The 14022-nt window shown below is 46.9% G+C and overlaps 1 protein-coding gene across 2 annotated transcripts in view; it reads left to right on the forward strand.

Moving 5' to 3' along the window:
* XKR6 (XK related 6) overlaps positions 1-13195 on the forward strand; it is a 151490-nt gene extending 138295 nt beyond the window's left edge. For both annotated transcript variants that reach the window (XM_066611952.1, XM_066611953.1), the window contains 2 exons: positions 9672-9868; positions 12231-13195. In XM_066611952.1, coding sequence (XP_066468049.1) covers positions 9672-9868; positions 12231-13195 — 1162 coding nt within the window. The remainder of the gene's footprint in view (positions 1-9671; positions 9869-12230) is intronic.
* The last annotated feature ends 827 nt before the right edge of the window (positions 13196-14022 follow it).

Here is a 14022-nt window from a genome sequence, read left to right on the forward strand (position 1 = left end):
CTCCTTTAAACGCTGCCACCACCGCAGCAGCAAAAGTAGCATCCTAGGCAGACACCTGGTGGCAAGGATTCCCCAGTATGTCAGTATCTGTGGCATGATGAACGCACAGCAGGACTCCTGTAGGCCTTTGAACTCTGGGGGGGGGGGGGCCTTTCCTGAACTCTGCTTGAAACCTCTGCTGGAGAGGGGAGAGAGGATATGACGGGCAAGGATGTTCTCCGCTGCCCTCTAATGGACAATAAGGAAGCACTTCAATCCAATAAGAGTTCAGCAGTGACCTAATACCAGGTTGCCTGGATTCTGTCCATTTACTTCCCTTCATCTCAAATAGCAGCTGATCCACTTTCAACAGAGACATGTTCACTAAAGCAATCCATATTTGGGGGCCAGGCACCCTGCATTTGTAAGCCAAAAAAAAAAATAAAAAAATCCAGTGTTTCTGATTGGCCGATAAGTAGCACGAATATGATTGTTTTGCCAATTACATACTTTTTTCCAAGTTTCATAGCATGTGTTCCTCTTTTAAGGGAGAGTAAGCTGAAAAGATGCCAACTTGGAACAAAGAATCACAGCAAGAATAAACTATGCCAGAGTACTATGGTGTAGGCAAGGGACTTGGAAGAGCATTGAAAGCTTTTCCTTGGAAAACTGAGCATAGACTCCTGAATTTCCAAGGTTTCAAAAGTCTCTGCTTGCAGGACCAAGGCACAGGAGGGTAGATATACTTTGTCAAGAAGTCAGTTAGCAAAATGGGTTTCTTCTCTACAGCTGAATCATATTCATTTATAAAAACATTCACTCACTCATTTCTTTACATCTAAGAAAGGTGTTGCTGTTTGATTCTCTCAGTCCCAGATAGCCCCCTGAGTTTCTTGCAGGGGGGAGAGGAATTCTACTTGTGCTCAGAGGCACTCAGGTCAAGATGTCACCAATTTTGTAAACCACAGGTGGCAAACACACAGTGAAGAATGAAACAGGTCTGCTAGAATTAAACTTAGTTTTCTGGATATTGGGAGAGAGTTCTGTTTCTCCTTCATGCCTCGCTCAAACCTTTGCTGCTGTTTTTCCTCTTTCATTGATTGCCAACCAATCCACTTGAGTTTACCAACACATTTGTCAAGCCGAGTCTAGACACTCCGCAAACATTTGTTCCGGACACGAACATTTGCCATTTACTGCAAAGTGCTGAGGAACAAGGTTAGCTAACATTTAGAATCACGTTAGCTAACTTGAGTTAATCGGCCATTAATTAACCCAAGTGCAAATGGAGGCAAAAGAATCTTCTCATAGAGAGCTGTAGGGTGGATCTTCACAAGTAGCAGCATCAGATGGGAATGTGTGGCTCCAACCTTAAAACCTCAAGTGGGGAGAATCAAATGTTTGAAGCTCCTCTATATGAAAGATCCCTGCAAGCAGAAAAATAACACATCAACCCAGCCCTCTCCCTTCTGTGGCAACGCTGCTCAAAAAAGATCCTCCAACCCAGTAGTTACTGTCCCGTAAAGCTCCAGGTGTCCAATTCTCTTTGTCTTACACCTTCTATGAGCCAATCTTATTTTCTCAAAATTCGTGTTCCCCACTTGGCTTGTTTGTTTGAGGGTTATGGTAATATTGTTGCTAAGAGACCAATGACGTGCAAGCTCCCCACAGCTCACCTCATAACTTGATTTTTCTGAGCTGTCATGGAAAACTCTCACAGGAAGTTGGTTGAAGAAGTTCAGGAAGAGCAAACCTCTCCAAGTCAGTCCCCTTCCTCTTTCCCAAACCAACTTGACCTTGTGGAGGGGGGAACTGGCAGCAAGCGAGCCTAGCTCTGTCGTGCCAAATTCATTTCATACAGTGGGCCAAATAGTATTCATGGCACCAGCTGAGAGCTGGAAGTGACATCATTAAACAAAAAGTGATGTCATTGACCAGGCACTCTGCACTAGTAACAAAGTAAGCACTTTGTTCTCCCATAGGAACTCATTAGTTGCACATGACAGAAGATAAAATATGCAAATCTTGACTAAGAACATAAGAAGGGCCCTGCTGGATCAGGCCAAAGGCCCATCTAGTCCAGCTTCCTGTATCTCACAGTGGCCCACCAAATACTTCTGGGAACACTCTAGACACATGAGCCAGCAATGTGATGTAGCTGCACAACAGGTGAATGCATTCCTGGGCTGCATTAGCAGAAGTAAAGAGTCCAGATCACAAGAAGTAGTAATTCCTTTCTGTACTGCACTTGCCAAACCTCCTCCCTTGCAATACTGTATCCGGCATTGGGCATCACCTTTTAAGAAGGACATTGATAAACTGGAGCCGTTTCAGAGAAGGGCAACTAGGATGGTGGAGGATCTGGAAACCAAGTTCTATGAAAAATGAGTAAAAGAGCTTGGTGTGTTTAACCTGAAGAAAAGAAGACTAAGAGGAGACACAACAGCTGTCTTTTAGTATCTGAAGGACTGTCACATAGAAGGAGGGCTTGCTTTCTGTGCTTCCTGAGGGCAGGACTAGAAGCAATGAGTTGAAATTACTGGGAAGTAGATTTACACTGGACATGAGGAAGAATTTCTTAAGGGTAAGAGATTCTTGAGTTCTCCATTACTGGAGGTTTTCCAGCAGAGACTTGATGGTCACCTGTCAGGGATGCTATAGTTGCCTGAGCTGAGCGGGGGGTTGGACTAGAAGGAGGTCTTCCAGAAGGAGGTCTTCCAGTCCAACACACTCTCAGCTCAGGCAGCTATAGCAGGTGGAAGACCCCTTCCGACTCTACTATTCTGTGATTTGATGATTCTATGAAATGTGCAGTATAAATTTGCATGATCATCTCATCATCTTACTCCCTGCCTATTTGCTTAGTTCTGGCTTATCCTGAACCTGATTCTGCCAATTCTAGTCTCTAATGTCCAGCTCATCTAGGGCTCAGCCTTCAAGTCTGTGCACTGGTGGATCCTGATGCTGAGCTGCTAAGTGCAGCAGAGGCAGGAAGAAGAAGAAATGTTATTCCCCCAGGCCCCTGCATAGTTCCATCCCAGAGGCAACCCTTGATTCATCCTGATCTCTCCTGTCTGAACATTTTTCTTGTCTCTCTTTCTAGCTTTGCTTATTTAACTACATGCACATCTCCTTGTCTGGTCTTCCTTTTTCATTCCACCTCTCTGACCTCCACTTCAACCTCCATTCTGTCGCTAGCCACTCTTCTCTCTGAAGACCACCTTTTCAGGTGGATTTCTCACTCAGACCCTGGTCGCCAAGCTGATCTTCCTGCCCCATTGCTGCACGCAGCTCAGGTTCTATCCATGCCAGGGCTCACAGGTCGAATCCCTGCATACTGGATTTCTGTGTAGAGCACTCATATCCCATAAAGATTCCCAGCCCCCATGAGTCCATTCACATTCTGGACTTGTCGTCCCCTTCCTGACTCTCAATGTCCTCCAGCAACTGACTGCATTCGGAGAAAGGCTCCCTGGGCACCCAAGACCTGTCGCACTCCCTCTCCATTCCTGCTCAAGCAACCATGGTGCACCATTAAATCCAGGAGACGGCTCTGCAAATATCATTATCTTTATAACATTTGATTTATACTTCAACGGTATGAGGAGAGACCAAAGTGAATTTGTTCAGAGGTCATAAATCTGGCATTCATTGGCACCTGGTTATTATAATGGGCGTCCTTCTTGCAAACCCAGGGTAATTGCGCTCCAAAGGGAGCGGCAAGTGAATGCTAAGCCAAATAGGGGTTGCAGTTCATGAGCAGGGTTGTTCTCCGTGAAGCACATCATACCCCTTAGCAAAAGGGTGCAGACTTGTTGGCAAGAGGGCCAACCTTGGGAAGGAAGAGGAAATGAATCTCAGTTGCTGAAGCGACCAGGCCAACACTCCCTGGCCCTGTTCCAATCGGGTATAGCTGATGAGTTGGAGTAAAATGAAGATTGGGATGCTTGTTCCAGTGGACATCTCTGTCCAATGGAGACAAAGTATTAAACATGAAAACACTGCCTCTTTATCTGGATATGCATCCAAATGTAAATGTCATCCATCCACACTGCATCGCTTTCAGTGGGATTTGCATCTGGATGCTCTGCTCTATCCAGATGCAGCCCCAACTAGCGACACACACAAATAGAGCCAGATCCACGTGTGACCACCAGTGTGATTAGTCAGCAAATACTGCTCTGTTTACTCGAGTAGTGGGATACATTCCTTCTCCCTATTCAGGGTGAGGGTAATAAGAAGGCTTTGGTGGCCTCAGTAATGTCATCACATAGCCTCTGGGGCAGCAGGAAGTCATCATATTCACTATGTGATCTTTATTGGCAGGGATCATGCAATGGAAAAGTCCTTTCATTTTAAAATGAAAGTCGTAGTAAGGAGGGGACAAAAAATGTGCAAAAGAATGGAAAATTGTGAGAATTTTGCCAGTAATTCTTTGCTTCAACTTCACCTTTTGAATTTGTTTTGGAATGGAATTAACTGGGACAGTGGTTCTTGCTGCTGTCACCCACAGCTAGAGAGTCCAGACAGTAGGAGGCAGCCTTGAGAAAACGTCCCACCCAGATTACTAGAGAGCCCCAAAACCTGGAATTCCCCTTCACATCAGACACTAGCACTGTGGTTTTCAAACTCTCCGGGAGTTTGAAACCGGCAGTAAGTCTTTGCAGGGGCGGGGGGGGAGGAGCAGGGGCAGGGGGAAGGCAGCAACGTGATCCCCAGGATCACATCACTCAGGGGATTGCAGGGACTGGGATGCACTCACCAGTCCCTGCAGCAGCCATCCCTATGTGCGGGGTGCCCTGCGCAAGTGCGTGCAGGGCGCCCCTGGTCAGGGAAAGGGAGAGTGGAGTGATCTGCTCTGCCTCCGCAAAAGCAGAAGCGGAGCGCAATCGCCCCACTCTCCCTTTCCCTGATCTGGGGCGCCCTGCTGGTGCTCGCGCAGGGCTCCCCGCACAGGGACGGCTGCTGCAGTGACTGGAGAGTGCACCCCAGTCTCTGTAGCCCCGTCAGAAGGGAAAGCGGAGCAATCGTGCTCCGCTTCCGGTTTTGCGGAGCGGGGCGCGATTGCTCCGCTTTCACTTTTCCTGACCTGGGGAGCCCTGCCGAACGTTGCGCAGGGCTCCCTGCACCACCGGGAAGCTGCAGGAGGCTTGGGCAAGTGCAACCAAAACCCCTGCAGGCCCCCTGAGCAGTGTGATCCTGTCTCCTGGCTGCCACTGCCCCTTAATTGGGTAGAGGCCAGGACCCACAGGCTGGGGCATCGCGACGCCCCAGTTTGAATACCACTGCGCTAGCAGGTGGTCTGAGAAGATGGGGCAACTAGCTTCCTTCTGAGTGAACTGAGAGCAAGTAAAATAAAGGAAGTTTGTTAACTGGGGTTTAAATATTGTCAAAAAATGGATGGAGAATTAAAAGGAGATAACAAGTTGAGAAGTAGATAACAGTATAGGCAGCAAGGTGAAAAGGGCAATTGGAAGGGAGGGGTTTGCAAGACCCTGCTTTTTATAACCTGTAGCCATTAACCAGGCTTTACCTGTGGAATTTGATACTGGGGAGGGGTCACCTGAGCCTTTGACATTCTGGAAATGAGGTGAGGTTCACGGTCTAATGAGCTGGCCGAGAGCCAAAGCCTTGGTTTGCCAGTCACTTGGGGAAGAAGAAGGGCAAGCAATAAACAACAATAAGGGAAACATGGCCACTGCATCCGAATGACTCAGCTGCCTCTTCCAGATGCTGAAGCATCCCACAAGTCGTCTAAGTGATAGGAAGGTCCAAAACAGGGGAGTGACAGAAACTGGGGAAAACCAGGCAGTCTCATCACACTTTCTCTTCCTGAAACTTTCCCAGCTGAATCAATTCTCACAAAAATTCAGTGCTCCATGAAAGTGGAATGGGAAAATGAAGAATGTTTCCCTACCTGAATTTTGAAGTGTTGTCTCATTAGATCAGCCTGCCATCTTGTGGTGGATCCAGATTATTTTCTGCTTACTCTTGCAGGGGAGCTTCCAACATCCAGTTCTTTTTTCCCACCCAGTAGCCCCTGGGCATTTTTGTACAAAACATCAAGACAGAGATGCATGCATTTAAAACAAGACCTGTTTTCAGCATCAGGAATTCAAACCTGAAACATGTGATACATACTCTCCAAAGTTTTACAGATGGAAACAGCGAAGCTCTTGTCACACCCCTATTTTCTCACTGCGGTTCAATGCTGAAGGGTGCTCCCTTGTATGTTGTACACATTTACTTGCAATCATCTGTACAGTACTGGCTTCTGAAGCTGGATGCATTGATAAACTGATCATTAGAGTTTTCTTAAAACACGCACTCTCTCTCTCTCTCTCTCTCTCTCTCTCTCTCTCTCTCTCTCTCTCTCTCTCAAGAAAGTGTAACAGTCTAATTATCATCACAGAACCAAGGCAATTCAATTAAAACAGCTGAATTTCCACAACTGACTCGGGGCCCAATCCTATCCAATTTTCTAGTGCCGGTGCATCTGTGCCAATGGGGCATGCGCTGCACCTTGTGGTGGGGCAGCGGTCACAGAGGCCTCCTTGAGATATGGGAACATTTGTTCCCTTACCTTGGGGCTTCATTGCAGCTGCACCAGTGCTGGAAAATTGGATAGGATTGGGCCCTCAAAAAGTAATGTTTGCTGACTCCATTGCTCTACAGGCTCCTTCAGTCCATACTTGCTAACTCCATTGCTTTTCTGATAAGGTGTGGGACTGGCAGGAAGGAAAAGATTTGGTACCCAAATATTGGTTCTGGATTTGATCAAAACAACCTGGAACTGAGATCAGCATGCCAGATTTGCCACTGGGATGGTGTAGCAGGGATGATGCACAACCATTGAACCTCAAAATATATTAGCTGAAGAAATTATTGAAGTGCCTGATGAATGATTGGCTATGAAAATAGTTCCTCTTTTATGTGTTTAGAGGCCAGAGGAGAGGGGCAACAGGGGGCAAAATCCTCAGGCCCAGGTTTCCAGGGGCCTGGGCCATGACATAACAATACAACGGAAGGCAAATTACAAAATAAATTTGGGTACCTCAATCTAAGCCTCTCTAGGGCTGCGTTTTCAGTACAGCTTTAATTCACTTTCAATGTGCAGCTATTCCCCCAATGTATTTGGGAGACTGGTTGTTAAGGGTAGTTCTAACAGCTCTCTGATTCCTAACAGCCCCCCCTGAGTGCACTGAAAGTGGATTAAAGCTGTGGAAATGCAGCCCAGGTCTTCTCCATAAGCACCAACATGTGTTAGTACAATACAAACATGGGAAAGTGAAACTTACAAGTGTGGCCTTGGTATCTACAGAGGATGACCCACTGCGGATACAGAAAATTGTGGATAATCAAATCCATGATTTTTGGTCCCATAAGCCCTCCAGGGGCTTCCTTGGGCCTCAGAATGCCTTATAAGGCATAAAATGCCTTATATGGCATATGGTTCCCTTGGGAAACCAGAAGTAGCATTTTTTTTTTTTTTTACCAGAAATGGCCATTCTGAAGCCAGCAGAGGCAGCAGACAGATGCACGCTTCCTTTGCGGGCTTCAGAAAGCCCTCTGGAGGTGATCAGAGCCCAGCTCCAATCACCTGTGGAGGGCTCAGGTGGGGCCAAGACTTACTTAGTGTGGGTCCGGGAGAACCACGTGGAGCCAGATCTGCAGATGCAAAATGCGCAGACACAAAGGCCCCACCTATACATCTTCAGACCAGAACTACTAGGCCCTGGTAGTAGGTCGCCCAGTTCAGTTCACAGAATTCCTAGGCCCCAAGAGTAAGTTCTACCCATTCTTCTTGTTTTCAAAAATGAATCTAAAAATTCGTTTAAAAATTAGTAACCTGGTTTGTAGGAAAACTTAGGAAGGGGAAACCCAATCAGGCATCTTGCCCTGAGCCCAGTGCCAGTTTGCACTGCCCTCCCCTCAGCTGTGCATTTCCTTGATGGAACACCCGTGCAAGCAGAAGGTCTTCGTGTCTGCTTCTAACGTCCTTCTCCAGTGCCTTTTCCTTCAGTGGTTTATTTATTATTTATTTGGAATCATTATTTGCTGCTTTTCAATCCCATTAAAGGGGTCATCAAAGTGGCTTACAACTAACAATAGAAACAAAACATTAAAAAGCAACAAATCCTTCAAAGCAAATTCAAAATAGGGTACATCAATGCATCAACCATATAACTATACTGTAAGCAGGGAGATCGGCAATCGCGCTAACAAAATGCCAAATTAAAAAGAAATACCTTAATGGGGCCTCTTAGAAATGGGCAGTGAAGGAGGCGAGCAGGCCTCTCAGAGGAGGGCTTTCTATAAGCAGGACACAGCAACTGAGAGGGTCAAGTTCTTTGTCCTAAGCAGTACCTCAGATGACAAGGGTCAGTGAGTGGTGACCAAGAAAAAGGGCCTTCTTGGGGCAGATAGTGTCTGGTTAAAACTAAAAGCTGATAGTGTGCTGTTGCTAAAAGAGCAAAGAGAGGGAGCAGGGAGTGGCTGATTTGGATGGAGCTAGTCTTTCTGGGGAGCATGGGGGGGGTTAGTCCTTTCCCACATGTTGTTTCCCCATAAATTCTCTCTCTCTCTCTCTCTCTCTCTCTCTCTCACACACACACACACACACACACACACACACACACAGAGAGAGAGAGAGAGAGAGAGAGAGAGACCATGTTTGCTCCACTCGGGAAAACATACTCATATCCATACTGGCAGTTGGGTACCTACTCAGACTGTTGGGCTGCTTTGGAGTCAGAGGCATCATAATTTCTGTTTTGATGTGACATGTTCATACATTTTACCTCACAGTGTGAGCTTGCCTTGAGCATCTCAATATCAAGTGGAAAGACATTGATATTTCTAAGGAATACATGCAGGTCTTCCTGCATTCTCATGGGGCCAAGGAGTCTTCACTAGCCTAGAGGGTGTCCTTTTTCCACAGAGGCTTAAACTATAAGGCCTGTAGAAGAACCAGGGGCAGAGGAGTAGGGCTCAGGAGGTAATGTGCCAGAGGCTTGTCATGGCAAGTCCGGGTTCGGTGCCTTCCAGGAGGAGATTGTCAAGCCATTGGCTGGTGTGAGTAGCTGCCAGAGCTAGAGCTAGGAACTCGGAGCTCTGTGCATGGTTTTCCTGTATGATTAGCCACCATGGCTACAGCTGGCTTCATCTACTTAGGTAGCAAAGAGTTCTCAGGTACTGAGTACCAAGTTGGCCATTGACTCTCCACAGAGGAGGCCATCAAGGTTTCCTTTTCAGCTAGGACTTCCCTGAGGTAATTATAACCTTTCCTGGTTCTTGGGTTGTTCTCTGGCTCTGGCTCCGCCTTGGCCCCCTGCATCAGTGCTGATACTAGACCACAATATAAGACAATCATCTCACCTGTGTCAGTGGCATGGTGCAAGCTGTGCCCAGTGTGCTCTGGCAACTGACTGCTATTTGTGGCAAGCCGTGTGGGGAACTAACCGTGAAAAGGAAGAACAGAAATATTTTAGAACTGTCCAATGAAGTTTTCAAATAAAGGGATAAAGGTTGTGGGTGCTGAGGTGCTGTTGGCAGCCATATTGAATAAACCACCCTAATGCATAGCTATAGTCAAGGGGAAGCAGTAGATGGATTCAGGTGAAGGAATGTCCTTCCATCCAGCCCTGTCATCAGCTCATCTTCTCTTAATTTTTCTCCTTGTTTGTCTGCAGGTATATCCGAACCATGTACCTGGGGATTCAAAGCCAGAGGCAAAAGGAACACCAGCGGCGCTTTTACTGGGCTATGATGTACGAGTATGCAGACGTCAACATGCTGCGTCTCTTGGAGACCTTCCTTGAGAGCGCCCCCCAATTGGTGCTACAGCTCTGCATAATGATCCAAAAGAACCGTGCAGAAACCTTACCATGTAAGTGAGTCTGGTCTTGGGTCTCCAGTGGGTACTTCCCTGGATTCATCTCCGTGTCCTAGAATGTGTCTTTTGGGGGCAAGGCTTGCTCTGCCCCGCCAGTGCTGTCGGTCTGAGAGACAGGCCTCCTCAGAGAGGCCTGAGATGACGACAGACTTCTCATCCATCCTCCCTTTCAGGGCCAAACTGCACAGCCTGCTAAACATGTTGTTAAGAAAAATGCATCAGTGCCTTTTTTTTAAAATTAAAGGCAGTTGTGGGGGAAGGGAAGGAGAAGATTATCTCCCCTTGTACTGTTTTCTCCCTGATGAAACACCTCCTCCCAATCAGCTATTTGCCCCCAGTGGCAGACCTCTGAGGCAAAGGTCCGTGAAGCTGCCCCAACGCAGGTGCTAGGAGGAGCCAGCCCTGGCCCCAGCTGTAGACCAGGCCTGAATTTCTCCACCCATGTTTGTTTAGTTTTCAAGAAGGGTCAGAGGAATATCACCCTGTTATTGATCCTTAGGGTACATCCCTTATGAGCCTTAAAGCATGCTATGGTCCGTAAGGTCCTTCGTCCCCCTTCATCGTTTGGATGAAGGCGTGGAGGAGGGACTGCTTTACCCCAATGGCCAGGCACCTGAAGAAGCTTAGCATTTCACTCCCTCCTCCAGGAATGCCAGTGAGAGAGAGAGAGAGAGAGAGAAGCAAGGCTCTAGTCCTCAGCACAGGGGAAATGGTGGAAACATGGGTGGTGTCTAATGAGGCCCACAAATCAGTGCTGCAGTGGGCATGCCTGTAGATGACTGAGGTGTGAAACATTCATGCCACGTGTCCAGAGACAGCAAATCTGTTTTAGGTGTACATTTCCATCTGCAAGTGGAAGCTCACACGAACACTTGTGTACTTGCAAAAACAAAACTTTATATCAAGGAGAAGGCTAGGAGAAACTTTCTCCCTTACGTGCTACATTTCTATCTGGAGAGTCATATAGAGGAGCTTTCAAGAACACAGGCTCCCAGACAATGCTGCTGCCTCAGTAGGAAGAAGGTCAGAACCTGCAATATTTCAGGAAAGTGGGAAGAACTTTCATGTCACAGCAATGGCTTTCCTGGGGGGGGGGGGGACAACGACACTACGTTTCTTCAGGTTCCTAGCTGCCAGTGTAAAGCTTTTGCAGCTGTGACTGGCTATGAATGCAAGGGGGAGTGGCCACTGTACACCCACAGCCAGAGCCAGAAGAAATTTAGCATCTTGCCCCCCTCCAGGCACTGGTGTAACTAGAGGGGGCAGAGCGCTAAATTTTGCAGGGAGGCTCCCCGCAGCGTGCCTCCCCCCCCCCCAATGGAAGATTGCAGCACATGCCCCACTGGTACAGCTTTGCCAGTGCTGGAAAGTTGGTTAGGATTGCACCCTTAGCTGCTCTTTTACAACAGCAGGCCTGCCCTAGACAATTAAGGAGGACTGAGATGAACTTCAAACCAGAAACTGAAGACCAGAAGTATCAAACTTGTTTCATCCAGCGGGCCAAATAGCATTCATGGCACCTGCTGAGGGCCGGAAGTTAAATCTTTAAGCAGAAAGCAATGTCATTAAGCAAATGATAGTTGTTATATAGAAACTCATTAGTTGCAAATGACAGAAAAGAAAATGTGCAAATCTTGATCATATTTTCAAGATATGAGAGCCCAGTCGTCATGCAGGCCACCCTTTCAGCAGCCCCACTTCTGCTGCAGTCACTTCATGCCTTAGCAGCTGAGAGGTGGTCTGTGAGATGATTCCTCAGCAGAAGCAGTGCTGCTTAAAAGGTGTCCCATGTGATAATAGGGCTCTCTCAGCACCTTGGCAGTGTCTTCCTCTCTCACCCCTCTTGGTCTGCCCCCCTACCATGTGGCGTTCCTTGCCTCCTTCCATCTCTCCCAGATCCTCAGTAGAAGCAGAACTGCTGAAAGGGTGGCTCTGGGAGAGCCCAATTATAATGGGGGCCAGATGAAGAGCTTCCAGGGGCTGCACCCAGCCTGCGTCCTTATGTTTGACACACCTGCTGAAGAATGAAGTTTTGTTAAATTAAATCACATCAAGAATTGGTTACAACGACAAGGCTCATCATGATCCATTATGATGTCTACAACGACGTACGCTTGCAGTTCCTGTAGGTGATCACTCAGATTTTGGCCTGGGTGTAGTACAGATGAACATGAAGTTTGAGTCTTGATGCTTCCACTCATTTTTTCTCTCTTCCTCCTCTAGATCTTTTTGGCTAGCCTGATCTGCATTTAAACTTGCTCCACATCTGCCCTCCAGGAGGAGAATGTAACCGACCACGTTCTCTGTACTCTGCCTCCTGATTAACTCTGTGGATTTGTGTGTGTTCTTCCGGCAGGTGTTTCCTCTGTGGCCTCCCTGATGTCCCTGGCTTGGGTGCTAGCCTCCTATCACAAGCTTCTTCGGGACTCTAGGGATGACAAGAAGAGCATGAGCTACAGAGGGGCCCTTATCCATCTCTTCTGGCGCCTCTTCACCATCTCATCCAGAGTTATCTCTTTTGCCCTCTTTGCTTCCATCTTCCAGCTCTATTTTGGGATCTTTGTCGTGGTCCACTGGTGCGCCATGGCCTTCTGGATCATCCATGGTGGGACAGACTTCTGCATGTCTAAATGGGAGGAGATTCTCTTCAACATGGTGGTAGGGATCGTGTACATTTTTTGCTGGTTTAATGTCAAGGAAGGGCGGACCCGATACCGCATGTTTGCCTATTACACCATAGTCTTGACAGAGAATGCTGCCTTGACGCTCCTTTGGTATTGTTACAGAGATCCCGACACCACTGACTCATACGCTGTGCCAGCACTCTGCTGCGTTTTTCTTAGCTTCGCTGCTGGGATCGCACTGATGCTCTTATATTACGGCGTCCTGCATCCCATGGGGCCAAGAGCTAAGATTTTTGCCAGCTCCTGTTGCGCCGAGCTGCTCTGGGGCATTCCTTTGCCCCCTGATGTTGAACCCATGGCGCCCCAAACCCCTGGGTACAGGGCGGCCCAGGCTACGCCAACCAGAGCAGCCACGGAGCAGCAGGAGGAACTCACGGCTGACACTTGCTTACCAGTTTTCCAAGTGAGAGCCATGGTGCCATCAACTCCGTCTGGGCGACCCTACCACCCAGAAGGGCCTCTCATTAAGATAGACATCCCAAGAAAGAGGTACCCGGCATGGGATGCCCATTTTGTAGACAGGAGGTTAAGAAGGACTATAAACATTCTCCAGTACGTCACCCCCACCGCTGTAGGAATTAGGTATCGAGATGGACCTCTCTTGTATGAATTGCTACAGTATGAATCTTCACTTTAAAAGCTCCTTGACACACACACAAACACATACACACACATAACACACACACACACGGTCACAAACAAGCAACAAAAATAATGGAGGGAATTTGGGGGTGGGAAGGGGGGGTTAATTGTTTACGGTCAACACAGCTCATGAAACTAACCTTCCAATAAGTTTTCTTTCTGGTGGTAGATGTATTTTAAAAAGAAAAAAGAAGAAAAAAAGAGAGATCCTTTACATTTTGTAAGTAAAAACAAAAAGAAAAACCTTTCTTTTGTTTTTTACGCACAGGAGAAAAAAACCAACCAGTATTTCAAACTTCCACACTTCGGGGGTCGGAGAAAACAGTGAAGCTCCTCCGCCTCTGAGTTTTATACCTTACACCAAGTGTAAGACATTATCATAGGGATTGGTGCTGATTGAAAATACTACTAATACTAATAATAAAAGAAAACAAACAAACCTACAACTGCCTTATGCCCTTAGGTGCTGAGTTTCATTACGTACTGTCACCTCCCACATGCAAAACTCTTTGGTGATTTTAACGACATATATATATATCTATATCGATCCATCTATCTAGCTATCTCTATATATCAATATATAAATACATGGATATATAGATATGAAGCATATTAAAAAATCCAATGAAAAGAAATACCATTGCTCTGATTAGATTGGCAGGAAAATGGTCAAAAGAATTACCCGTGACCAGAAAAAGAACCAAGCTAAACTTGAAGAGAGATAATGGCTGTATTATAATTTGGCACGGAGGTTATATTCATTTGACATGTATATGCCATTTTTCCACAGGCCGGTCTGAACTGAATTGTGTTATAATGTGG

Source organism: Tiliqua scincoides, chromosome 1 (assembly GCF_035046505.1).
Source record: "Tiliqua scincoides isolate rTilSci1 chromosome 1, rTilSci1.hap2, whole genome shotgun sequence".
In the NCBI taxonomy this organism is placed as follows: Eukaryota; Metazoa; Chordata; class Lepidosauria; order Squamata; family Scincidae; genus Tiliqua; species Tiliqua scincoides.